Source organism: Octodon degus, unplaced genomic scaffold (assembly GCF_000260255.1).
Source record: "Octodon degus isolate 3935 unplaced genomic scaffold, OctDeg1.0 scaffold00076, whole genome shotgun sequence".
NCBI classification, from domain to species: Eukaryota; Metazoa; Chordata; class Mammalia; order Rodentia; family Octodontidae; genus Octodon; species Octodon degus.
In genome coordinates this window covers 1,241,029-1,268,307 of record NW_004524652.1, presented here as the reverse complement: position 1 = coordinate 1,268,307, position 27,279 = coordinate 1,241,029, and the positions used below count along the sequence as shown (strand labels likewise).

Below are 27,279 nucleotides of genomic sequence, written 5' to 3'. Positions count from 1 at the left end.
GCCAGGCTGTTTCTGGGTCCTGGGACAGGCGTACTGCTTGGGTCCTGAGGCCAGGCTGTTTCAGGGTCCTGGGACAGGCGTACTGCTTTTACTGTGCTAGCATCAGAACAGGCTGCGGTTTCCTGGGTTCTTTCTGCCGCGTGGGGCAGCTGGGTTCACAGGCACCCTGGCTGCGGGAGCTCATTGCTCATCTCACCTCCCAGGTGTCGCTGGGTCCTCGTCCACACAGCCCACCTGGGCTGGGTCCTCTTCCGGAAGACCCCACCCTGGGTTCCCTCCCTGCAGGGACCCCACCCCAGCCCCGCAAGCCTCGCAGCTCGAGCCACCTGATGGCCCATCCTGCCTGCCCCAAGGTGGCCCTCGCTGTCTCTTCCAGGCTGACAGCCAAGGCTGTGGCTGTGCTGCTGCCCATCCTGGGGACCTCGTGGGCCTTTGGCGTGCTGGCCGTCAATGACCAGGCCTTGGTCTTCCAGTACATGTTCGCCGTGCTCAACTCCCTGCAGGTGAGCCCAGTGCCCTCCGCCGGCCCAGGACACAGGTGCCCATAGATCGCCACAGCTGTTCTTGGGAAGGGCGGGGACACAGGGTTCTGGGCCAGAAGTGAGCAGGCAGGAGAGGCAGTGACAGGTGTGAAGGGACAGAAGGGTCCTGGCCTGGGGGCAGAGCCTTGGGCGCCCATAGTCTGGGCTTGCTGAAGGGCGGAACCGCAGGATCCACTGTGCGCTCGTCCGTGCCGGGCCTGTGCCCCTGGGAGCAGTGCCTGCCGCGCCGCACAGGTCCCCTTGGTGCTTGGCACACATGTGCCAGGTGGCCCTGCTGCTGCCCTGACGTGCCCTCTGCTCGCCCTGTCCATGAGGCCCGGTGGCCCTCTGCTGAGCCGTCTCCCCAGGTGGACCATCTGCAGGCTCCAGGCAGCGGTCCGGTTGGCTGCAGCACCCTCCTCTGTGGGTGCCTCATCACTGTCAGCGCTAGCCCCATCTGCCGGTGGCTGGAGCCGAGGCCCAGTGGGTGCCAGTCTCAAGTCAGACACTGAGGTCCTTGCACTTGGTCACAGCCTCAGCCTCAATCTGGGTTAGATGACAGAGTGGGTCTGGGGCACTCAGGGCCAGAGGCCGGCGTCACAGGGTCGCCACGGCAAGGTGCCAGCCACTCTTGGGCTATGACCCTCGAGTCGGTGCCGGGTGCGCCTGGCCCTCACGTGCTCCTCTCCTCTGCAGGGCGGTTTCATCTTCCTCTTCCACTGTCTCCTGAACTCTGAGGTACGTGTGCCTGGGTGCCTGTGGGGTGTCCAGGAAGAGCCTCGTGATGTCACCACCTTGTGCGGGCTTCCTGGGCCTCGCGTTTGCACGGGCTCTCGTGGCCAGCGGTCCTGGCCCTCGCAGCCTTGCTGCCGCTTCTGATAGATGTTTCCTCTGCCTGCAAAGGTGAGAGCCGCCTTCAAGCACAAGACCAAGGTCTGGTCTCTCACCGGCAGTGCGGCCCGCAGCGCCAGCGGGAAGCCCTTCAGCTCGGACGTTGTAAGTGTGCTGTGCCGCTTGTGTGCCTCCCTGCCACCTGAGCCCGCTGGCCGCTGCCCCTGCCGCCCTCTGCAGCTGCCAGCCGCTGCCCCACTCCCGGCCTCTAGTCCCACCTGGCCGTGCCTCGCCCAGGGCCCTGCAGCCCAGAGCAGAACTGTGATGCCCCCTCTTGCCATTCGGGTCCTTGCTGGGTGAGCCCCGCAGCCACACTCCCACCACCCCTCCATGATTTGCTTCCTACACGTACTTGTGGGCCACTGCTGCCCATGAGGGTGTGCACCCCTACCCCATAGCACCCAGCACCATGTGCTCACCCAGGAAAGGCCCAACAGCCATATATGTGTGGGTGGACAGACACGTACCTGTGTCCACAGTGCACGGGCGTGGGCAGTTGTCACGGCAGAGCTCTGTGTGTTGGACGCTGATCCACCAGTGTGGAAGTGGCAGGTCCCGCCCGTGTGCGCTGCGGCCCGTGGGGTCCTTCTCCCCAGCACCAGCCCCAGCTCTATGCTCTCATGCTCTGCAGATGAACGGGACCCGCCCAGGCATGGCCTCCACCAGGCTCAGCCCCTGGGACAAGAGCAGCCACTCTGCCCAGCGCGTGGACCTGTCTGCTGTGTGAGAGGGGTGTGGCCAGCGTGTCGCTGTGAGCCGGAGCGCACTGACACAGCCCTCTGCTGCATGCTGGCCCCCAGCCCTGGACCCCAGGGCTGCACGTGACACACAGGCTGTCATGGCCGACCACGGCGTGGGCCTCCTGTCCCAGGTGTGCAGAACACAACTCCGAGCCATGATTTTCCCCACGTCCACATGCAGAGCACAGGGCCTGCGCGGCTGTGGCACCTGGCGTCCCAAGTCTCCAAGCTGAGGCCAGCAGAGCCACCTCTCCTTTCCGCAAATGGTCCTTGCCTCTGTCTGTGCTGGGCTCTGGGCTGGAGTCTCCGGCTGTCTGGAGCAGGACACTGGCCCTGTCTTTGGGGCCAGTGCCACCGCCCTGTGGCAGCCACTGCCCAGCGGCCTGGGCTTTGGGCCATCGTAGGCACCGCCGTGGAGCAGCGTCTCAGCCGTGTCCTGCATGCCATTCCTCTCTGGAGCAAGGCCAGCCTAGGCCCCCCAGCACGAGCTGGCCCTGTCCTCCGTGGTGGATGTGGACTCAGCCCTGGGGAAGTCCAAGCTGTGACACTTCTGGGGGCGAGCTCGTCCCCACAGCTGCAGGGGCTGCAGCGAGGTCGGATGGGCACTCGTTGGCTGAAGCTGGAGTGGGGCAGGCACGATAAGGAGGGTCCCAGCGGTATCCGAACTGCAGCCCCCATTACACGTGACCCCAACTTCACTGCACCCCTCTCACCATGCCTGCTTTGCCCTTGAGTGAATTTTCACAGCTCTGTGGACACTTCCTGCTTCCATCATCTGGTGGCTTTTTAAAATAAAGAAATTACTTTTTTTGGTAAAGGGTGATGGTGTACAAGTGCCGGGCCCCAAGCTGCCCAAGGCCCCGGCGGCTTCTGCACGGTGGTAGCCCTGGTCCCGGAGGGCAGCAGGCCTGGGCGGGCCTCCCCGTGGGGGTGGGGGTGGTGATGTCAGCCTCTGGCCTTCCGCCTCTGTGCCACTGAGCCTGCACCTGCCCCACAGCCAGTGGCCACACAGCAGGCGTGTGCTCCGGGCCTTCTCAGCAGTCACCCTCAGGCTGCCCATGGTTCCCGGCATGGACCCCGGGTCCCCAGGTCACCCCTTGAGCCCTGGGAGCGCCTGGGAGCCAGCAGTGGGCCCAGGGGGTGGCCTTGCTGGGGCAGAGTCCCTGGATTTCCAGCCCTCAGTCCCCATCCTGCGTGGCCCATACATCACCCAGTAACGAGAAAACCTGTCCCCCCGCCTCTCCTTTCCGCAAATGGAAGCTGTGCACTTCATTTGTACGCTATAAATTACAGCTTCTGCAGCCGTTTGTTATCTATACTAATTTGGCCAGAAGTGAGAAATCGGAAGGAATGGGATGCTTAAGGCAGTTTATGGCACAGGAAAGGTGATGAACGCCGCTCGGTGGGAGAACATGTCGTGGCTTTTATGGAATAAAAACTCAGTATTCTTAAATACGGCGTGGTCTCCGAGCTCTGTGGAGACGTGGCTGGATGGCACCCCTTCGTGGGGGCCAACGAGCAGTGCCCGCACAGAGCTGAGCTGTCTGTTCTCCGTCCTGCCCACCACTCGGAAGCCTCAGTGCCAGGGACCCTGGAGACCAGCGACTGGTGAGCTGGGAGGAGGCGGGGGGCCTCGGGGGCCCTCAGGGCCTGCGTCCTCCCGGGCCGGTCACTGCACGGCCAGTGCTGTCGGTCACACGGGTCCTCCTGAGGCCAGAAGTCAAGCAAGAACAAGCGAACAGGAAGCTGCAGGCCAAGGACCAGACAGAACAAGGATGCTGATGTCAAATTAGCAGAACCAACCCAGAGGTCGCCTGTGCCCCAGGCCCCAGCATGGGGGGTGAGCCCTGAATCACAGCGCCTGGCCAGCACCCTCACCTGCAAGGTGGCTTTGTCCCCTCCAGCTGGCTCAGGACGCTGCCTCACTTCCAGGAGACCTGCTGGGTCAGCAGGGCTCTCCCGGTGGCTGGGCCCAGGCGGGTGCCCGTTGGGCCGACACTCCTGTCCACTGCCCCAGAACAGACCTCGTGACCCCAGGGCTCTCGAGGCCCAGGGCTGGGGTGCTCGCACCGTGTGGGAGCCCCTTCCTCTGGCTGCCTGTCTTGCTCCTCTGGGTGCCTGCTCAGTCCTTTGACACCGAGCACCTGGAGCCATCCCCTTGCACCACACGGGTAACGCTCACCTGCTCACCAGCCCCCTGAGCTGCCTCTCGGGCTCCCCGTAGGCCAAGGATGCGCCCATCCTCTGCCTCCTCCCCGCAGGGCCTGCCCCACGCTGCCCCGCGTTCTCACACTGCTCGAAGCAGCGTGAGACGTCCACTGCCCGTCACTGTCACGGTCACAGTATCTCTGAGCCTCTGCGAGCCACCAGCGCTATGGGCTTGCCGGCACGGGCCGGGCTTGCTTCTCCACGAGCTTGCTCGCTGACTGTAGCACGCTTCATGTACAATACACTGTGTGTATTGTAAGGTGTTCTGTGCCTGCCAGTGACGTCTAAGGTTGGACAGCTGGGATGGTGCAGAGGCGCTGACGTCTTCGTGTTTGTAGGTTTTCTCATATTGAATAGTTCCTGGGTTAAAGTCCCAGGGAGTGAACGCTTCTGTGAGTCTTGAACCCTTTCCCCAAGTTGCTGATTAGAATGGCTCCCGGGTCTGTTCTCTCTGCCGTGGTTCGAACGCAGGCAGCTGTGCCCTCAGGGGTCTTGCTGGCTTCCAAGCATGGACTGGCCTCCCTTGAGCGGCTGCCCTCCTGTGCCTGCTCCCAGGAGTGCGGCGGACCACATGAGTTGAGGGGCGCCTGCCTGGGGTGTCCTTTAAGCTGGCACAGTGGCGTCAGCCTTGGGCTCTGCAGCTGTCCACTGCCACCTGTGACCCCAGAGGAGGGCGGGCTGGGCGGCCAGGTGTGCCCAGCCCCTCCTGCTGCCCACACAGGGCTCGGCCTTCCCTCCTGGCTGCACCCTGGGCCTGACCTGATCCTTCCCGGCCTGGGCATCACGGAGGCAGATGAAGTGGACCATGGAGGGCCCGAAGGCTGCTGGGAGTGTGATCGCCCTCGGCCTGTCCCCCACCCTGTACCCTCAGGGGCAGAGCAGCGGGCGCAGTGCCGTCCATGCCTGCTGCTGGGCTCTTTGCAGCTGCTGTCTGCTCTTAGCCTTCTTGGCGGTCTGGCTGGAGTGTTCTCTGCTGTGATGCTGGTGTTGGGTGTCTTGTTCTGTGTCCTGCTTTTGGCTTGTTCCTCCCTGCTGCCCTCGTATCTGGGTCCCCATCTCACTGCAGCTCCACTCGAGGCTGCCTTGACCTCCTCCACCCCACAGAGCCACAGCAGGGGTCGGCAGCTCTGTGTTCTGTGCGCTTCTGCTGGAGCCTCGCTTCTGTTTAATATTTAAAGGAGGGCTTGTCATGTTGCTGTTCCTCTAAGGTTATCTTATCATAGCAGTGCCCCTCCCTTTCAACAGTTTGTTCCCTGAGGCCTTGGACCGTCAGCTGGAAAACCCCAAAGCAAACACTTCACAGGTCGTGAACTATGCATGTCTGAGGCACACAGTGGATTCTGAGGCCACCCGGGCCTGGACACGGGCTGCCCGTGGTAGAGATTCGCCACCTACGGACACCTCCCCGGGCCTGGACACGGGCTGCCCGTGGTAGAGATTCGCCATCTACGGACACCTCCCCGGGCCTGGACACGGGCTGCCTGTGGTCCAGATACACCGACTACAGACACCTCGTGGTGGCCCTGCAGTGATGTTTACCCCCTTGTAGCTTCACAGGGCCAGCACTCTGTCCCCTGATCTCAGCCAGGCCTGTGGCCACTTTAGCCTGCTGTGGCTTCCAGGCTGCCACTTGATACTGCTCACCCTCCTTGGGTGACTCCGCGTGTCCCTGTGTCCCTGAGGAGGATTCTGCCCTGTGCATCGCCGGGGCATTCTCCTCTTTCTCTGCCACTGTGTGTTTGGTTGACAGGTCCTTCGCAGTGCCATTTCACTTTTGTTGTTCATGTCCTTACTGTGGAGAGTGGGACAGCTCTCCTGGACAGCACGGTGTCTTCCAGTGGCTAAGCAGTGGCTGTCAGACCTCAGAAGGGCTGGGCGGTAGCCAGTGTGGCTCTGGTGTGGGTGTGGCTGGCGGACTTGAGCTGTGCGGATTGAGGAGCCGTGTGGCTCTTCCAGGTGGTGTTGCTCCAAATGCAGTTCATGCCGGTCCACGTAAAGCACTGCTGGAGTGGCAACTGCGGCCAGCTGGGGAATTCGGAGCACAAGATTCTACCCCGAGGGCTAGTAGGAGAGTTGGTGCGCTCTCCTGTCAGCAGGCCAGGGCCGCCGTGGAGCAGCGGCGTCCACCCCACACAGGCAGGAGGCACGCCTAGGACGGCTGCCTGCAGGACGCCCTGCCTTCAGGAGGACTTCCTGCAGTCAGCAGACCGACCCCTGTGCAGGGTCTTCACACCACTTTGTTTTCAAAATGAGCTGCTTAGCGAGGCCTTGGGTAGCTCAGCTGGCAGAGTGGAGGCCTGTAGCTGATGGGCTATAAAAATAAGCCTTCTTGTTTGAAAATATTTTAGATTTACAGAAAAATTGTGTGAGGGTGGTATGGACAGTGTCCACACCCGTTTCCTGTTACTATACTTTAAGCCGAAAGTCCCACGTGTCACAGTGAATGCCCCAGAACTGCGCACTTGTGCCTGGAACCTGCACTCACTCCCGTTCCTTCCTTCTCCCACTGTCCTGCTCCCAGGGTAGGCAGGCGGGACCCCTGGTCCTGGGTTACTCCCTGGCGGGACGCGTCCCTAGACACCTGCTTTTGGTGAGCTGGGTAGAGTGTAGGGGCCACTGCCAGCTCCGTGGCGCATAGGCCATGGTGGGACGCGCTGATGTTTTCCACTTGGGCAGGGCTGTGAGCTTTGGGGAGAGGGTGCGAGTGAGGTGTCCAGGCACCGCCCTCTGTGTGACCCATGTCACTTGTCAATGACAGTAGTGTTGACGACATGGGCCTCAGGGCTGAGGGAGGTGGCACCAGGCTGCTCCACTGTGATGTCAGCACCCATCTCGCCCCACCCACAGAGGGGGAGGACAATAGAAGTCGGGGGAAGCTATGCACATGTGGGTGAGTGAAGCTTCTCAGGGGTTGGCCAGGTGCCATTTCCTTATGGATTTGACATCTACTTCTGTCAGTGTAGACTCCGGCGTTTATTTGGAGACTGCCGTGCAATGCTCCTCACTGACTTTGCCAGATTAGCTCAGCCTTGGACATCAGGAGCTTTGCTAGTTGGTTCCTATGTCCCTTTGGCATATGGCTGTCAGGGTGCATGTGTGTGCGCATGTATCTACATGTGTGTGCATGTGTGTATGTACATGTGTGCATGGGCATGTGTGTGCATGTGTACATTGTGGCATGTGTGCATGTACATGCTTGTGCAACGTGCATGTATACACATGTGTGAGTTGTGTGTCTATGCACATGTGGGTGAGTGAACATGTACACATATGCATGTGTGTGCCTGTGCATGCATATCTGTATGTAGATGATCGTGCACATGTGTGTGCATGTGTGTGCATGCACATGCATATATGCATGTACACGTGTGTGCATCTGTGTAAATGTGTTTCTACATGTACACATGTATAGGCACACCTGTGTGGATGTGCACCCATGTGTGGCACGTGTGCATATCCATGTGCATGTGTATGTGCATGTGTGCATGCATGCCCATGTATGTGCATGTGCATGTGCATGATGTGTGTGCCTTATGTGCATGTATGTGCATGTGTGTGTGCCCATGTGTGTGCCAGGGTGCACACATGTGCGTGTGCGCCCACGTGCGGCATGCGTGTGTGCCCGTGTGTGTGGCGTGCTCACTCCCAGCGCCTCCTCGTGGTGTGCGGTCTGCGCGTCTCCCCGCCTGGCCTTTACCCGCTCCTCAGTCACAGAGCGGGCCTTTGCTGTGGGGAGCTTTCAGTTTTGTCATTTGTCAGCTGCCCTTTCGGCATCAAATCTAAGAAGCTTTCACCAAACTTCCCGAAGGCTCTCTTCTACGATATTATCACTGTGGTTTTACATTTAAACACATGGTCCTCTTAGAGTTGAAGTGGGCTTCGTGAAGGACACCCTGGTGCACATGCAGGGCCACCAGCCGCGTCTGCCTGAGGTCTTCCTGTCAGAGCGGCTCTTGCCCCTCTGTCCAGCACACCTGGCTTCACCTCCTGGCTCGCAGTTCCATGCCCCAATCCGTACCTGCCCCTCCCCACTGCGCCACAAGATGGATTACAGCTTCACTGTGATCCTCACCCAGACCGGCACGAGTGTGTGCCCTCTGAAATCACGGTGGCCAGGCTGGGCCTTCTGGCTTTCTCCACAGACCATAGAGTCACTGCGCAGTGTCTTTCAGGGGCATTGAGATGCTGAGGAATCCACAGAGCAGTCCTTAACAGTGGGTTTACAATAAAATCCATGAATGTGGTCTATGTTTCTATTATGGTTTGTGTCTAGGTGTCCACCTAAAACCTCATGCAGTTATGGGGGGAATTCTAGAGTTTGTGTTTAATACATAATCAGTGCTAGGATTATGGGTGTGAGTGCTGCTGGGATTATGGGTGTGAGTGCTGCTGGGATTATGGGTGTGAGTGCTGCTGGGATTATGGGTGTGAGTGCTGCTGGGATTATGGGTGTGAGTGCTGCTGGGATTATGGGGGTGAGTGCTGCTGGGAATATGGGTATTGATGCTACACTCAGTCTGGGGCAGATAGCCTGGATGCAACATGAGGGAGACAGACTTGTTTTCTGTTGCCATTGCTCCTCCCCTTTTTTCTTGCTGTTTTATTTTTTTCTGTGACCATGAACTGCTGCCCTCTGCCATGTGCCAGTCTGCCTGGGAGCCAGCTGAGTATGGACTGAAACCTCCACTAACTGTGAGCTAAATAAACCTCTCCTTCCTTAATTTTGGGTGTTGGGTGTTTTGTCTGAGCAATAAGAGAAAAGTTGTAGATCTGTGGGTCTCACTGAGATTGGTTCTACCTAGGGAGAAACAGCAGCAGGAATGAGACAGATAGACAGGAAGACAAAAGCTGGGCTAGGTGATTGCTGGTCTGCCTGATGCGCAAGACGAATTCAACTACATAACAAAGTGGTCCTGTATTTCTACTTTTGCAAAGTTAGTAACCCATGGCACAAGGTTGCCTAGTGACTAATAGCCAACCTTAACCAGACAGGATGCTCATCTCAGGACTGAGGTGGCTTGTCTGCTTTAGGCGCTGAGGCCTAGTCCCACCTACACACATTTGATCAATTTTTAGCTTCTGTGGCTCTCACCAAAAAATAACTAAGACAGAATTTGGTACCAAGAATTGGGGTCGTTCCTTTGACTAAACCTGACCATGTGGATTACAAGCCTCAGGGAATGGCTTGTGGGAAGAGACAGGAAGGCTTTGGAGATGTTGTGTACAAGAGAAGAGTTGGAACGCCTTTGGCTGTCCTGCATGGGAGATTCTGGTCAGAGCTCAGAAGACCAGAAGGCTGGTAGAAATCTTGCTTTTAAAACCAGGGTAGGGAGGTTTCTTCTGGGAAGAAGGACTATACTGGGTGTTGGATTCCAGATGATGTGTGTTATGGTTTGGCAGAGAGTTTCTCTGAATTTTGCTCATGTCTAGAGACTTTACCTGAGACTGAGATTAAACACCACAGACTGGTCAATCTGACAAAAGAAATTTCAAGGCAGTAGAATGTTGAAGCAGTGGTGTGGCTATTGTTGGGGGATTTTCATCCTATTTATGTTGAGAATTAAGAGCAAAGAGCCCAGCAGGATGATTTAAAATGTCATGAGTTTGACCAGAAAGGAAGCTCCAGTAAAGTTGTGGGTTGGAAAGAGAGAGCCGAGGAGATCTCCATTGTGCAGAAGGAGAAGAATAGAAAAGGTGGCCTGAGGGCGTCCCAAGAAGCAGCAGGTCTCCACCCTTTGCAGCCTCAGAACTGCAGAAGTGTCAGACTTCGCTCTGAGGAGAAGCCGCACAGTGCCATGTTCCAGAATGGCAGTGACAGAATTTGTTCCTCAGAATCAGGTCAGAGTGCTCAGCGACCAGGCACTCGGCCCCTACAGCCGAGAGAAGAGAAAGCCTGGCGGCTGCCCCGGTGCCCACGGCCTTGGCATCATCTCCGGGGCACTGGTTTAGGCAGAATGCGGAGGTTCAGAAGGCCCCCCCGGATTTCAGAAGGCCCTGAAGATGCAGTGTGTGAGGCAGTGACTGAGGAGCGGAAAGTTCAGGGAGAACCAAGAAGTTGGGACAGGTCAGGAGCGTGCATCATTCAGGAAAGGCTGTGAGAAGCGAGCGAAGTAGGCCCAAGAGAGAAGCCACGAGAGCTTCAGCCCCAGAAGTGCCGCGAGCGGAGCTACACAAGGCCTTTGGGGCTCGCAGCTCACCACGACAGCTTCAGGTGTCCCACGTGGAACTGCAGGACTTGATGTTTGCCCTGCTGCGTTTTGGACTTGCTTTTGTCCCGGTGCTTTGTGTCCCCTTGTTTGTACCCTTTGGAATGGTAATGTTGTTTTTGTACCACTGCATGTTGGAAGTGTTTCATTTTTCATTCGTGCAGGGGCTCACAGCTAAGAGTTCGCCATAGATCTTGGAGGAGACTTGGGACTTGGGCTTTTCAGAAATGCTGAAGCTGTTAGGATTCTGGCAACTCTTAGAGATGGACTAAAATGCCTTTTGAGTGGTTGGATCCCCAGATCCACAAGCCCTACCAGACCTGCCTTGAAGGCATCCTGAGCCAGCAAAAAAAAAAAAAAAAAACCCAAAAAACACTTAAAATGCCTTTTGCATAAAGGGATGTGCATGAGTCTTTGGGGGGCCATGGGGATATGTTACAGTTTGTGTCTAGTTGTCCCCCCAAGCCTCATGCAGCCGTGGGGCGGACTTCTACAATTTAATTCATGGTCAGTGCTGGGGTTGCGGGTGTGAGTGCTGCTGGGATCGTGGGTGTGGGTGCTACACTCGCCAGGGGCAGGAAGCCTGAATGCAACCGAAAGGGCTTGTCTTGTTGCTCTTATTCCTCCCTTTCGGCTCTTGCTGTTTTGCTGTTTTCCACCACCATGAACTGCCGCTCTCTGCCATGTGCCAGCCTGCCTTGGAGCCAGCCGAGTACGGACTGAAGCCTCCAGTAACTGTGAGCTAAATAACCCTTTCCTTCCTTCATTTGGGGCATCAGGTATTTTGTCTGAGCAATAAGAGAAAAGTAACTAACAGTTTCCAGCAAATGTTTTGTTTAGTTACTTTTCTATTTGCTCAGACAAAATACCTGATATCCAAAACTAAAGGAGGAAAGGTTTATTATGCTCACAGTGTGTGGAGGTTCCCGTTCACAGCGGCTGCCTCCAAGGCAGGGGGCCTGGCCCAGGAGAAGCAGTTCATGGTGGGCAGAAGGCAGCAGGCAGCAAGGAGGGAAGCCGTGAAGCCGCAGCAGGCGCCGGAAGCAGCCCTCCTCCTGTCCCTTGGATTCCAGCCAAGCTGCAGGTCCTTAGGCGCAGCACTCACACCCAGCGTGGGCTGCTCGCTGTCCATGCTCAACACTACGCCCAGCCAGCCAGACACCCTTGGTCCCAGCATCACACGGCCTAGATCCGGCCACCTCTGAAAAGTCCCACCTGTGACCAACTGAGGCTTTGGGAGGGACAGCCAGACACAAGCCACAGCAGTGACTGTCCTTGAGTTTCCAATCCAGACCTTGGCCTAAGTCCACCCTTGAACATCCGAGGGTGTCGCAGGCGCTGTGGGCACCTTGTGCCGCCCACTCTGGCCCTTCCCCTGAACCCTCCTTCCATCTGTCCCTCTGGCCAACAGCACGGGCCTCTTCTTTGCCTCCAGTGGGCCCTTGGCGCCATAGTCACGCCGACCCAGAGTGGGCTGCATTTATTCCCTGTTTGCACACCTGTGGGGAAGCTTGTTGGCCAGCCAAAGCAGATTAGTGACAGCAAAGCAGGGTTACGGACTCACAAAAGCCGTGTGAGCTTAGCTTTTCTCTCTGGAAGCCTCTTGCCGTACTGCACGTCCGGCTTTTCTGTGCTGTGGACATGAGGCAGTGCCTGAGGCCGGATGAGTGAGCGGATGACGTGCGCAGGGGGCAGTGTCAGCTCCTCCTGTGGGCCACGAGAACACAGGCACCGACCAAGCCAGCAGCTGTGTGACTAACAGGCCCAGAGCTTGTGCAGCCAACGTGGACGCCCCGGGCAGGACGGAGACGGCAGGACCTGTGGCGCAGAACGCACTGTGACTCAGAAGCCACCGCCTGCTTATTTCTAGAACTTTCCATGCGATATTTCTGGCTGTGGTTGGCCACAGATAACAGAACCGAAGCCCACACTGTGGATCAGGCGGGGCCGCTGTAATCACAGAACACATTCTTAAAATAATGACGACCAATCAGGGAGAAGGGCGTGTGTCTCAATCCTGTTTCTTCTCACACTGACACCCTCTCCTGCCGCCACTGCCCTGCGTTTGTATCCTGACCACATCTCAGTTGTCCTTCCCACTAAAGAAGTGAACACTTCGTGGAAGGGCGTCTGCCGGCTGAGTTCCCGCAGCTTGTCTGTCTGAGTCTTTGTTCTCCTTCACCTTTAAAGAATAATTTTTCTGGAATTATATAGCTATCAGATTGGTGCAGTTTCTTTTCTATATTTGAGCATTTCTCTGCACTGCTCTCGCCTGCGTGGTGGACCAGAAATCCACAACGACTCTTCTCTTGCCGGTCTATAGGGAAGGTGGGCTTTGCCTGACCTTAAAAGATTTTCTCTTTGGTTTGTACAATTTTAATGTGAAATGTCTGTATTGTCCTTTTTTAAAAAAATAAATCAGTCGGGCTTGGCATTTTCTGAGCATCCCGGCTGTAGTTCGGCATTCTTAATTTTGCAAGGTTCTCCTTCAAATGCTCCTTCCACGCCGCTGCCTTTCCTGTCTCTGATGTCGCGGTCACATCACTTATGTGGCCCCCCAGGCTGGGTGGTCTGAGGCTCGTTTCCCTCCTCTTCTCTTTGCACTTCCGAATGAGGTGTTTCTACCAACCATCTCCAAGCCTCGGCCCTTTCTTCAGCTTTCTTTAGCCCACTGAGCCCCCCAGGTCCCCTCCTCTGGCTGCCCAAGGGCTTCTGACCCTGGCATTTGGTCTGACCTGCCGACTGCCCCGTGGCCCTCTGGCACGCTGCCTGCTGTGCCTGTGCCGGGCTCCTCTCCTTCGCCTCTTCATCGCCCGCTGTAGCTGGAGCAGCCGGGCTGCAGGGCGGCGTGTCCTGCTGCCCCTCTTGGGTTTGTGGTGGGATCTGTCTGCTGTGGTGCAGCAACAGTGAGGAAGTGTCCCAGGGCCAACGGTGCTCCTTGGTCATCGTGTGGGATTCTCCCGGCTGCAGCACAGCCCTCTGGCACACGGGGAAGGAGGCGGGTCGGCCGGTGGCAGGTGCCCGGTGGCTTTGGGGCCGAATTCGCTTTGGTTAGGACAGCAGCCCGGAGTTCCAGCGGCAGGGAGATGAGCTGCGGCTCTGAGCTCTCCAGCTGCCAGCTCCCTCTGGGAACCCTGCAAGCGCACTTCTGCTACCTGGTGGGGAGGATGCCTGTCAGGCCCTGCCCACCACACTGCCCTCAGGGACTCGGAGAGGATGGGGGGGAACAGACTGGCACAGCCGACTGTGCTGCAAGGCCTGGGAGTCGGGGCTGGGCTGGGGGGAGGGTGGAAATGGGATGCAGAGTCGCCACACGGGCTGGGCCAGGTGTCACCCTGGCGGGGCGGAGGCTGTCCCTCTCCACCACGACACCCAGATAGTGAAACCCTCACCCTCGGGGTGGCTGCGGCCTTCGCTGGCTTCCTTCTGACTCCTAAGTCCTATCCCACACCTGCCTCCTCGCTGAGAGAACCGGGGTGCTGGGCGCCCCAGGGAAGCGCATCCTGGTGGGTGCCTGCCCTGGCCTGTCATCCCGTCCTCCTTTCCAGGATTCGATTCATCCCACAGCCGGGAGGGACGGATGTCCTGTGTGGTGGCTCAACTCTGAGGACAGCTCCTGCGGCAAGGCTCACACAGCCTGGCGAGTGGCGCTGCCCACGGACTCACCCAGAGGGACAGAAGTCCTTTACCTTCATGCATGCTGCACAGGGCTTCCTGTTGTGCACTGCAGTGGCGACCCTGGAGGAGCTTGGAAAATGAGAGCAGAGTTGCACACAATGCCCACATCCAGGTCTGCAGGGTTCAGGGCGGGTTAGACATCTGGCGCAGCCAGTGAGCCCACATGACAGGCACGTCCCCCACCCACAGCCTACCAAGGTCCAGGTCCCGTACCCCTAAACGCTGTGCACACTGTGAGCTTGTAATTAAATGGGTGCCTCACTGCCATGACCTGGGAAGAAGAGGGGGGCAGGGACCGGCACCACCGGCTGGGGTTGTAATGTGCACTTATCACTGTTCCAGGACACTCTGTGTTCTTGAAAATGGAACCGACTTCGGTGTCTTCTGAGAGCTTGGTTTCTGCTCTGTGGGAAGCTCAGGGACAGAGACAGGTGACACGCAGGAGAAGGGGAGGGAACCTGGCAGAGCCTCAGTCTCCTGACACCCAGCTCCTGAGCCACACTGTGGGCACCATGTGGGCAACACGTGGTCAGGGCCAGGCCACGCGGCTGAGCCTGCAAGGGACCCTCTGCTTCTGGGAGCTGAGTGCAGGGCAGTGCTGTGCCCTGAGCCGCCCCTGGGTCAGGGCCAGGCCAGGCTCCCAGACCTGAGCCGTGGGCCTAGGGCCTGGTCCTTTCGGATAAAGAGTCCCCACCCTTCACTGTAGTCATCCCTGCTGACAGACCAGGACAGCCTGGCTATAGACCTGGTGGCAGCGACATCACCTGAACCAGCCACGCCAGCCTTCTGGGAGCCACTTGGAAGCCTGCCACACCCCTCCCAGCCTGAGCGTCTGGGTGTCCAGGCAGCTGCGTAGGGAGAGGGAGGAGAGGGCACGAGCAGCGTGGGCCAGCACGTGTGGCGCAGCCCGCAGCACCTTGGGTCCTGAGCAGAGGCGGGGAAGGACAGGTGTGGGGCCACTTTCTGCTGTTTCCTTAGCAACCTCCTGGAGCGCCCTGGAGCTGGCAAGAAGGGCGCAGGCTCCCTGCGCCACTCGCTCAGCGCACACAAGACCCTGGCCTTGCCTGTGCCACCAAGCAAAGGCAGCGTCCCCCCAACCTCCGCACCCGCTCACTCCAGCCGTACCTGCTGTGGCTTCCGGAGCCTCCTGGCACCAGAGCCCTCCCAGCCCCTACTGCTCGGCTGGACCCTCGGGACACCGGGGGCAGCTGCTTTCCAGGAGGCGGCCGCGCAGGCAGAAAGTCCTGCAGCCTTCAGCACAGGGTGTGCACGTGGGGACTGTGCCACACGACCACCAGAACCCGTGACAACAGACAGACAGCCATCCAAGGGTCACCTTGCTCCTGCACCCTGGAACCCTTCTCTCTGCTGCTCCAAGGACAGCGCTCACCAGGTCGAGCTCTGGGAGGAGGGCTCAGGGTTGCTGCTCAGGAACAAGCCCTACCTGGAAGGGCACAGCGGTCACCTCGGTGCCTCCTCTGGCCCAGGGCCAGTCTAGGCAGCCTGGAATCCAGGGCTGGTGCGCTGAGCAATGTCCCAGGAGCCGGCATGGGCGTGGGGCCTGGCCTGTGTGGTTCCCAGGCACACTGCCTTGCTGGGGTGGAGGGCTACCAGGACGTGGCACGGAGCGTGACCCACACATGTAATGCGTGGCCCCCACAGTGCCCGGCCGTGTCACTTCCCTTTACTCTGAGTGCCTCTGCTGTACTCCTCATGAACACGGCCTCCGAGGGGCCCTCAGCCTCCTGTGTGTTCCTGGGGTCCCTCGCCCTGCTGCTTGGGTGCAGCTTTGTAACGTGAGCCATGTGCGTGTCACCTGAGTGTGCCTCTCACACACGTGTGCATCTCCTGTGCATCCCTCCCACCACGGACACCTCAGGGTTCCATGCACCTCACATGTCCATGTCCGCAAAGTGCACGACATCTGTGTGCGGCACTCCCCACCCCCGCCCTGCTCACGCAGGTGATGCCTGCCCGGCTCTGATCCTCTCCTCCCAGAGACACCTCTCCATGGTGGCCAGGAGCCCTCAGGAGGGAGGCTGCACCCTGAGGCTCAGCTCACTGGTGGTCTGACAGGGACAGCCTAGACCTGGCCTGGGTATGGTGACAGAACACAGGCCCTGGGTGCCAGTGTCCCCTGTGGAGAGGGAGCCACAGCCCTCTGTGGGGCCCTGGCCCTGGGGGGACAGAACCCTGCTTCTGGCTCCAAGTCCTTCTGCCAGAGGGCTGGACACAGACAGCAGATGGGCGCCGCGGTCATGCCCGTGGTCCAGGGAACGGAGCCGTTGTGGAGGTCAAGCCTGCCCTGCAGTGAGCCCTCTGTCAGGGTGAGTCTGGCCAGCAGTACAGAAGCCATGCCAGGGCCTGTGCTTCCCGGGAGCACTCCATGCTTGCAACAGACCCACCCCGGGGCCTCTTCTCTCCTCTTACAGATGAGGAAACAAGCTCAAGACAGAAAGCTGAAAGAGGCGCAGTTCAACCTCTGGACTCCGATCTGGCTCTGTTCTCTGAGAATTCTTCAAGCAGAAGTAGCGGACACCACCTCTAATCTGCTTGAGAAAATCCAAAAGGGGGGTGGCTTGGCCGCTGGACCTGAGAAAGCTACCTAACAGGCCCTGCCTCGGGCACAGCTGGATCAGGCATCCAACAGTGATGACTCCCGAACTCCGCCTGTAGCACTATCAGGCTCCGGAAAATAAGTCACCCCATTCCTTCAGGCTCCACCATCGCAGAGGGCCTCCCACAGCCCTTCCCTTCCTCTCAGGCCCGAGGGTTTCCCACCAGCCCTGGGGCACGCCCCAAAGCCTGCTCTGATTGGCTATGCTGCGGCTACTCCTAACCAATCCCCGCAGGCAGGGCATGGTGGCCCCAGGACACACTTGCCACACGCTTTGGCCCTGTGCTTGTTCCCACACAGTCAGGAATCTCCACAGAACCCAGAGTCTGTCCTCAGGGGACCTGACTTGGGGACTGTGGCCAGAGGAGAGAAAAAGACCTGGGCCTCTCCTCCTAGCCGCCCTGAAGTTCCCAAAGCCCTTCTGGGTGGCCTTTGCCAGGACAATTCCCTGAGGTCGAATGGGGCTTTGTGTGTTCACTGGGCAGAGCACACCAGAAGCTTGGAAGGAGTCGAGCTCCGAGTGGGTTTACATTCCTATCCTGAATGCTAAGTGGATGATTCTGGAAGCTGTCAAGTCATCCACCAACTTGGGGATATCAGAGAGCTGCAGACTGCAGGAGCTTGGCATCCTGAGACCTGCTCTGGGGATTTTCCTCTCCATTTGGGAACCAGAAACGCAGCCTAATGACATTGAAAGCTGGGAGAACCTGCAGGAAGTGGGGCCTCCGGATCCTCTGTATGGATCTGCAGAGGGTGTAGGTGAGGGCAGTGACCACCCTGCGACAGGAGGCTTGGCCCCCCGCAGGACAGCGGCTCCAGTGGGGCAGGGCCAGGAGGCCTGGGCTCAGTCAGGGTGGTGCGGAGGCAGAGTAACCACCTGTGAATGTGTCATCCTGCCTGGCTGGTCAGGGCTGTGCACTGGGGTGGGAGGCGGTGGCTGGAGGACCCCAGGCCCTGGGTAACCCCAGGGGGACCCTCAGCAAGGATGATGTTCCCAGCTCACCAGGGACAGGGTGAGCCTGGAGGAGAGAGGCACACTTGGGGAGGTCACAGGCCACGTGGGCTGTGGGTGCAGAGGCCCGGGCCCTCGCAGTTGGAAACACCCCAGGGATGGCCTCAGGCAGTGGGGTCTCGGTCCCACAGAGCCCGGGCTGCTCCCAAGCTGGGAGAGCGAGGACAGGGCCCCCCAGGGCTGCAGAGAGGAGTTGGCCCCGGAACACCTTGGCCTCAGCCGTGAGATCCGGGCCAGCCTTCCGCACACAGAGTGCTGAGGACCTGCAGGCGCTGTCTGCGCCGCAGAGGCAGGGCTGAGTTTGCGGGCAGCAGGGGGCAGCTAATGCCCACGGTAGGTCCTGTCTGCAGGAAGCAAAGCCCCTCCTGCCTGCAGACTGGCGGTGGCCCTCCGGAGGCCAGGTGTGCACAGGTGTCAGCAGAGCTGACCCTGGTCAGGACAGATCCTGAAGGCAGAGCCGGCTGTCCTGCACTGGGCAGACCGGGACGGCATGCAGAGCAGCCCCCAGCTGAGGAGCGTGGGTCATTGTCAGGTTGTCGTGGCCGTGCTTTGTGGCCCCCACTGTGGAAACGCAGCTCAAAACATGAGTTGGGTGAGAGCTGCCCTGCTTCACGCAGCCTTCGCGTGGCTCTGCAGCCCTCGGCACAGCCACTGCCGTGGTCCTGGCCGGCCGTTGCCACAGGTCTGAGCCTGCAGGTCTCTGGGGCGGCGTGGCTTTCCCAGCTGCCCTGTTGTCCAGCTGCCCAGCACCCTCTGAGGCCTGGGGCGCGATGGCTTCTTTTGGGTGCCCGGGAAGTTCTCAGGGCGATGCTGGCCCTGTCCACCTCTGTGCAGGAGAAGGCTTCGCTGAGGACTGGGGACCCAGCTCCACACCCTTCCCGGTGTTGCCGTTACAGTCAGTGGGGTTCTGCCGGTCACCTCTTCTGTGAGAGCCTGGGGACAGGGGACAGCAAGATGGTGATGAGTGAGAGGCACAGCCACCCCGAGGGGCATCTGAATTGCGGGTGTTTGAAGCTTTCTCGCTGATGTGACAAGCCTTGGCTATGTCCCAGGGTTACCCCACCCTAACATCTCCCTGAGTCCAGGAGGGTCAAGGAAGGCCTTCGGCCTTCAGAAAGAATAAGCCCTGCTCACAGGGCACAGGATGACAGTGGGGGACAGGAGTGAGGGTCCTGCCAAGGGGGACACACGCAGCAGTGGGAAGCTGTTTCTCGTGTCCTGGGCCACTAAGGAAGCTCCACGTGAGAGGAGGAGAAGCAGCAGAGGAAGAGGCTGCTTGCAGCAGTGTGGAGGACACACGCCTTCCTCCGGGCAGGCTCCAGCCGCTCAGCCTCCTTTTAAAAAAAGTTACAGTATCTAACGGGCAGTTTTGTGACACACGGGTATGTGTGTGTGCACAGCTGCACTACGCACTGACTATGTCACTGTCACTCGTCACAGCCCCGGCCAGAGTCTGACACACCTGGGAGCAGATCGAGAAGGAGAACGCCTGGGACAAGGTGCAGATCCACGGGCTGGCAGCAGGGGCCACCACCACGGCCGCGCCACTCGCCCAAGGGCCCTCGTTCAGCCACACCAGCCCCCAGGGTTCAAGGTTGTGCAGTCTCTTGTCTGGTCACAATGAAATGAGACCAGCTCTCAATAACAAAGAAAACCGGAATTCCAGAATATGTGGCATGCGACCCCGTGCCCACCACGGAAAATTCCTGTGGAATGCCACAAAAGAAGCTCCTGTAGGTAAGTTTGTGGTAGTAAGCACCAACTTTATTTATTTATTTATTTACTTATTTATTTTTGCAGTACTGGGAACTGAACGTGGGGCCTTGAGTGTGCCGCGCAGGTGCTTACATGTCTGAGCTATATCCCCGGCCCTAGCAGCAGCTTTAAAAAAGAAGAAAAATCTCAAATCGATAATAGTCTAACTTCATAATTTAAGAAACTGCTAAGTGTCTGCCTGGCAAGCATAAGGTCCCAAGTTCCATCCTCAGTACAGAAGAAAAAAAAGAAAGAAAGAAAAAGAAAAAGAACCTAGAAAAAGTAAAGCCTAAACCTAGTGGGGAGAAAGAAACAGATATTACTACAAAGAAAAGCAAAATACACCAAACACATTTTTTAAAAAAAGACAAACAAAATACAAAGCAGAAAAAGCAATAGAATCAATGAAACCAAAAACTCAGGTCTTTAAAAATATCAAAAATTTATTAAATATTAGTAAATGAGGAAATAAATAAAACACAAACAGTGAATGGAAGCGGCACCCGGCTGCTAGCATCAGAGCTGCCCTGCCCTGGAGGCTGCTGCTGAAGGGCTGCTCTCTAGTGCAGCCATGTTCAGAGGGGACTGTGGGAACCGCGTGGCTCACGAGGGCTCAGGTCCCATCCATGGCTAATCCACCGAGGAGTTCATCACAGCAGGGACTATTGGGAGGTGCCGGGAGTGCAGGAGGCAGGGCCAATGGAGGGCCGGCCCCGAGTGTGACAAGGAAGGAGTGGGTCCCTGCAGTGTCCCAGCACCCCCTGGCCCTGACTGTCCTCTCAGCAGTTTGTCACACAGCCACAAAAAGCTAATTGATGCGTGGCTGATGTTACAGAATTAAGGAGGATTAGAAGGCTGTGTAACTGTATGCCCCCAAATCTGGGCATCCTAGGAATGACTGTGGGTAGAAACACAGCAGTTAGCTGAAACTTCCTGAAAAAGGAATTTAACTGTGATCAAACCTATACTTTTCAAAAAGATTAAATCAGTCATCAAAAATCTGCCAACTACAAAGAGCCCGCATTCTGATAGCTTTGAAGGAGAGAGCTAGCGAAGGTTTAGGGAAGACAGCACCGGTGATTCATTCTCAGAAAGCAGAAGAGGGGATCAATTCCAAATTTAGGAGCCCAGGTTCTGGTTGCTAAGATACCAGGTCCAGACGAACCACCATACCTGGGGAAACCTGCAAACCAGTACCCCTCATGAACACAGATGCCAGAGTCCTTAACAAAATCCTAGCAAACCGAGCCTCAGAGCACAGGAAATGGTAAAAGGATTTTACACCATGACCAAGCGTGACTGGTCCGGGGACTCGGGTGGTTCCGCAGGGGACACGCAGTGGGAGGGATCGACTGACCCGCTGGTGGGGGAGGCAGGCTCCGGCTGAGCGTCTCGGCTGCTGGAGAACACTCCCAGCCCAGCCCTGCACTCTCCAGGAACAGAACACCTAGGAAACTAGAGGAGAAGGACACACCTCCACACAGGAAAGGGAGTTAAGAGCACTCCATAGCCAACGGCGTACTGAGACAGAGAGCTCTGCTCTAAGTCCGACCCTGCCCTGCTGGGCAGCCCCGCACCAGACGCTGGAGCCACAGCCCGGCGGTGGAGAAAGGGGCCAAGAGTCCACTTAGGGAGGGCCGTGTCCGGTGGTCGGTGCCCAGAGAGGACGGCGGGCACATCCTGGTGACACACACCTGGGACCGGCACGGGAGGCTGAAGCAGGAGGATCACCCCAAGGCCAGCCTGGGTGACACGGAGAGATTCTAAATCCCACGAGGGCCGCCCCCGCCCCGCCCCGGGGCGCGCTGAGACAGAGATTGGGACTGGGTGTGGTGGCGCTTGCCTGTAACCCCAGCACTTGGGAGGCTCAACACAGGAGGATTAGTAGGAGTCAGCTGCTAGTGTGACCCTGTACTAGATACGTAAAAAAAGAAAAGCCTCACAGAATAGACACGTGCGCACACACATGCACACGCGTGCATAGAGCTAATACATTCAGCAAAGTTGCAAGGAACAAAGCCATATTTTAAAACGGATTTTTCCTCCATGAGCAAAAAACAATAAAAAATTGATAAAACAATCTGATTTCTAGCATTGTCTAAAAGATCAAGATGCTCAGGAATGGATTTGAATCAGGAGGTGGAAGACCCGTATCCTGAGAGGTACACCACACTGTCAGTGCACTAAATGCCCCTGAATTGTTCTCCTAAAATTGTTCATCTTGTTAGGTGAATTTTATCTTAAAAGAAAATAGAGAAAAAGCTAGTGGCTGACAGAGGAGCCCGAGGGAAAATAGAAAAGTTTTAAGTTTGAGTAATTTCAGTTTTCTGTCAGGTGTAAATTAAAAATAACCTGAAGTGAGCTGATGGGAACCTCAGATGGCAGCTCCTGGCCAAGGTGAGCGGGAGGACCGAGATACGAAGAGCTGAAACGATGCTCGACTGAACGTGGATAACCCACAGGCAGCATGTGAAAGGCGAGACTGATGGAGGCAGAATATCAATTTCAGCGTTAAAAATAAGCAGCAGCTTGCATTGCTGTTATTCCTCTAAAACGGAGGCTCAAGCCTTAGGGCCCAGCCAAGGACAGCTCCGGGTTAGGAGCACAATGCACATCAGCACAAATAAATAAAGCCCACTAGAGACTGGGAGGTCGTGGATCTGCGCCTTCAAGCTGGCCCTTCCACCCACCCAGCTCCCCAGGGGCCGCGTGGGTCACCAGGCCCATCCCCAGGGGCTGTGGTGTCACCAGGCTGCCACTCACCTCTTGCGGTGGGGACTCTGATCCTGCGGAGGCTACACAACGACGGAGGTGGCTACCCACCCCGGGGCTGGGCGGGCAGGGCTGAAGTCTTTCCTGAGGGGACCCTGTGCGTCCCCGCTGGGCGAGATGGGGCTGGGATGGTCCTGAGGACTGGCGTGGTGACCAGCACCGTTGTCACTACGCTGTGACAGACAGGCCAGGCTGTAGCTTCATGAGCGCCGGCCCCTCCCAGGCAAGAGGCCGGGCGCTTTCTTCTGCTCTGGGTGCTGCGGTGCAGAAGGACAGGAGCGCGGCCCTCACCCACACGGCAGAGGACACAGGTCGGCCGGCCCTGGAGCCCGAGGAGGCGCAGTCCCACCCAGGCCAGTGTCCGAGCCCTGCTGCTCCCCCAAGCCCCATGCAGGGCACACGGGCAGGAGGCCTTCCCAGGCCAAGCAGCCAGCTGTGTCCCTGCGTCCCCTTCTCCTTCAATGGCCTCCCTGATGGGCCAGTGTGCAGGGGCACCAGTGACACAGGCCATAGCACGGGTCTGGCCCTCTCTCCTTTGGCTTGGTCACTGGCTGTTGTGCCCATTCCGACCTTGTCCTCCGCGTCCCCCAGGCCAGGGAGCAGCCACTGTCCAGCCAGCTGTGCCCTCCCACTTCCCAGTTCAGGTGCTGCTGCACCTTCTTGAGGGTGGGGGAACCCGGCATGACTAGATCAAGGAGGGGTGTCTGGGCCCAGTGGGAACAACTCCAACGTCGCTGAACCCCAGTCTGCTGTGATGAACCTCCCGACAGATTTCCCGGTGTCAGCCCCACCCTGACAACACAGCAGTCAGCTCCTCCACGTGCCGTCTGCCTTGTCCTAGAGCCTTGTATCTAAGTGAACCAATCATGGGCCTGCCTTGGACCAATCACAGGTCTGCACGTGGACCAATCACAGGCTCACGGCCTCTTCTTGGGCCAGCCTAGGAGCTCTGCCCCCTATGTGTGCCCCTGGACGGTAGCACACATGCCGTTGAACACTCACGCTGGAGGTTCTGTGAACCTGCTCTGGATTCAGTTCTGGAGTAGTGTGGGCTCCAAAGCTCCTGTAAACCTATTTGGGATTGCCTGAGTATTGCGGGTAGAGCAGTCATTTTAAAAGTGAGAAATGGACACTGAGAGCACAGTGCTGGCCGGGGAGGGAGGGCCGAGGGTGTGCAGGCTGGGGAAGGGATGTTTGAGACCTGACGGTGGGGCTGGGCCTGCACAGGCTGGGCCTGGACGGGGCCTCAGCTAATGCTCGCCCACATGCCCCCAGGGGCGGGACCCTCTGTTGGTGCCCACAGGGGCTAGGACTTGGGGAGACATCTGCTCCCAGGGCTGGCACTGGGCTGTGGGCTGCATGAGGGGCCGTCCTGCCTGAAGATTCCGGGGTCCGCACTGGCCACCCCAGGTCAGCTCCACCCGGGTCTCCCTGCGGCCGTGGAGTCTCAGGCCTGGTTCTCACCAGCAGGGTCCGATCTGCCCTTGAACCTGTGGTGATTTGTGCAGAGTCTGCCTACAGCACACTGGAGGTGGCACTGCGTGGAATCCACCTGCGGTGGCCGTGTGGTTACCGTGGAGACGTGGATGACGTAGGGGCTGGTTTATCCTTTACGCGTCCACGGTCGCTGCATGCCTGAGGACAGAACACAGCTCGCACACAGGACCCGAGGCAATGCGCGCCCAGAGGGAGGCCAGCACACGGCTCGGCCGCGCACACGCAAGCCAGACACGCTCCCCACGGCACAGGCACGAAGGCGCGGCTGAGTGGGGGGCCCCGCCCGGAGCTTCCCCTCGCACTGACCCGGGACCTCAGAGGGAGCAGGGCTGCCGGCCTGGCCCCCAGCCCCCAGGAGACCCTGCGGCTGACCCCGAGCAGGACGAGGATGGCGGTGAGCACACAGTGGTTCCCGCAGTGAGAGTGACAACCCCAGGCCAGACGCGTGGCCATCAGGAAGGTCGCAGGGCTCCCTCCCTCGGGTGTGGGTCAATAGGGATCAATCCTGGTGGCGTTTTAGCCTGGCACGGTGACCAGGTGTGTCAGCTGCCAGCGGGCACCTGGGCCCTCCAAGGGCAAGGGGGGGGTGGCGGGGGTGGCGTGTGCACTTGTGTGCTGTGGGCCCGTGAGTGTGGCTTGAGCCCAGGCCGGGTCCCGGCACTGGTGCATTCCGAGGGAGGAAGCCCTCGTCTGGTGTGGGGAGAGGCAGCAGGTGGGTGAGGCGCCAGGGCCTCTGTGCTGCTCCCCACAGCTGCCCAGGACGCTGCGCTCCCAGGGAATCTCCTGCCTCCTGGAAATTGTGACACCGTGGAACGCCGTCGCCTGTGTCGAGGCTGGCCGATGCCAAGCCAAGGGTGTGTGGCCCCGGTGGGCAGTGCTGTGGGCCCATTGGGGAGGCCTGGGGTTGACACTAGGGTGCCTGGACTGTCAGGGCCTCTTGCGGGTCATGGGGACGGGTTGCTTCTATCCTGGGCTCTTTGTCCCAGGTCCTTCCCCCTCCTGTGTCCCAGAGCTGACTTTGGGGGTGCTTCCAGCGATGCTGGGGCACCTGTGCCTGGAATTGTTGGGAGGGTGTGAGGAGGCCCAAGGGACCCTGTTCTTCGGCCTGGGCTCTCAGGTGGCTGTGTCCCCAAGGCCCATGGTGCGTGGCTGAGGCCGCCCCCTGCTCCTGACATCCAGCTCAGTACAATTGCTATCCATCTGCCACTGCTTCCAGCCCGTCGGCTGTCTCAGCTTTTCAGGGTGGTCCTGCCTGGCGCCCTCCTGGTGGCAGCCACTGCAGTAACTCTGTCTCGCTGTGGCCCTGTGCAGACCCCTGCTCACTTACACTCAGCCTCCACTGGCCACTTGTGCCCTGGTCCCCAGGTGCCCTCTGCCCAGCCCGCTGAGCCCCATCCTGTAGCCCAGCCCCCGGGCCCTGGCTCTCGCCACCTGCTAGTGTGGAGTCCTCCCTGCAGCCCCGACCCTCCTGGGGTCCCAGTCACGTTTATCCCAGGTGGACTTTCCTCCTCCCCAGCGGCCTCGGGTACTCTCCCCTGCCCTGTACTTGTGTCCAGGGAAGACTGATCATCCGCCCCTGAGAGGCCGGCTCCAGGCCGCCTGGAGGGAAGGCGCCTCTGGGCGAACGCTGTGGGCTGGAAGCCCGGGCAGCCCAGAGTCCCGGGAGGCTGTAAGGAGCTGCACAGAGGCCCGGGCGCCTCGCCCAGCCCCCGAACACCTGGCCAGATGTCATGGCTGTGTCCCGATGTCCCCCCAGCCCCATGCGGTCTCAGGCTCTGACACGAGTGTGCGGTGCTGGCGTGAGGGCTGAGTGTTGCCAACTCAGTCACCGATCGGCTTGGCACCGCGGGTCCTGGCATCCTGGGCACGACGCTAAAGGGGCAGAAAGACACTGCTCAACGCTCGCTGCTGCGGCCGTCTTCGGCCGCCATGACGGCTGTCCCTCTGCCACGCCACCCTGCTTGGAGCCCACAGATTGTGGACAGAGGCTCTGCCAACCGTGATCTGAATCCCTCCACCCTGGGCGTCGGGGGTTTTGTCTCAGCAATGGGAGAAAGGACACTGAGACACTGGACACGGCGCAAGGCTCATCGGGGGACGTGGCTGTGGCCGGGCCTGGCCAGCGCTGTCTCCAGGGCCCTAGCGTGTGCTGTGGCCCTGGAGGAGCTTGGTGTGTCTGTGGGATGCCGGCGCGGTTCAGCGTGGAGGTCACGGTGACCAGTCCCTCGAGGTGCGGGGTGACAGGTGGCCGAGGCTGGGGGCGCACGAGCTTCACCCCGAGTGTTCACCTCACATGCCCTGCAGCGCCAGTCTCCAAACCGGGTGGGCGGCCGTGTTCATGCCTCGCTGCGTAATTAAGAGCAACTTAAAATGGAAATAAGACAGCACCATGTCTGCGCCTGAGAGCAAGCGCCTGTCCCCTGTGACTCTCCCTGTGTGACTGGCGAGGCATGCCACCTTCTCCTGTCACGGAGCAGGAATAATATTCTATTCAGTGAGGTCCAGAGCCACTTTATCATCCAGCTTTGTGTGATTGCAGCGAGTTATTGATGAGCGAAACTGCACGCACTCGGGCTATAAATAGCTCCTGTCCCCGCCCGCCGAGCCTGCCCTTGCCCGCGGAGGGGACGCATGCTGGGCTGCAGGACAGCTGCCGCAGAGGCGCCCAGTCCCGAGGCTGACTGAGCACAGTGCTGCTCCCTGTCCAGGAGGGCACAGTCGGGGACGCTGTCCTGAGGCAGAGGGTCAAGGGACAGAGGCCCCTGCGCCCACGCACCTCCTGTTCAGCCTTCTGGTGCTGACAGCAGCCGAGGGCTTGGGCCTGCTGGCCCCAGGCTCACTGTGCCAAGGCAGCTGTACTGGGAGGTATGCATCACCTGAGCAGAGCCAATGCGGTCCCTGGCAGCAGGTGCTCTCTGCCCACCCTTCCTCCATGGTCATCCCCAGCCTGCATGTAGGGTCATCTCTGTTCCCGTGGTAATGCTGTACACCCAGAGGCACACAAGATTCAGCAGTGGGCTAGGCTCAGATGCAGCAGTTGGGCTCCATCCCACCGTCTGCCCCAGACTGCACAGCCCAGCCCCGTCCTGTGGGCGGCTATGCCCGAGTCTCTGGAGTTGTGTTGTGGCCTGGCCTGGCCGTCTCAGCACACTGTGCCACCTGCCGGGCCTGTGCCACACTGGCTTCCTCCACCCCTGACTACGTCCCACTGACGCCTCCTGATGCCTTGTTCCCTGAAGCTCCTGTCTCTCCTGCAAAGTTCAAAGCACCGTTGCTGTTCCCACTGCCCTGGCCACCTGCACTGTTGCTGCCCCAGCGCCCTGGCCACCTGCACCGTTGCTGTTCCCACCGCCCTGGCCACCTGCACCGTTGCTGTTCCCAC

At 59.0% G+C, this 27,279-nt stretch overlaps 1 protein-coding gene across 2 annotated transcripts in view; it reads left to right on the top strand.

Annotated features, from left to right (window-relative positions):
* Positions 1–23,327, top strand: part of Adgrd1 (adhesion G protein-coupled receptor D1) — a 98,642-nt gene extending 75,315 nt beyond the window's left edge. For both annotated transcript variants that reach the window (XM_023720630.1, XM_004635955.2), the window contains 6 exons: positions 377–503; positions 1,218–1,259; positions 1,425–1,517; positions 2,044–2,655; positions 17,258–17,267; positions 23,316–23,327. In XM_023720630.1, coding sequence (XP_023576398.1) covers positions 377–503; positions 1,218–1,259; positions 1,425–1,517; positions 2,044–2,139 — 358 coding nt within the window. In that variant the 3' untranslated portion in view covers positions 2,140–2,655; positions 17,258–17,267; positions 23,316–23,327. The remainder of the gene's footprint in view (positions 1–376; positions 504–1,217; positions 1,260–1,424; positions 1,518–2,043; positions 2,656–17,257; positions 17,268–23,315) is intronic.
* Positions 23,328–27,279: the final 3,952 nt, after the last annotated feature.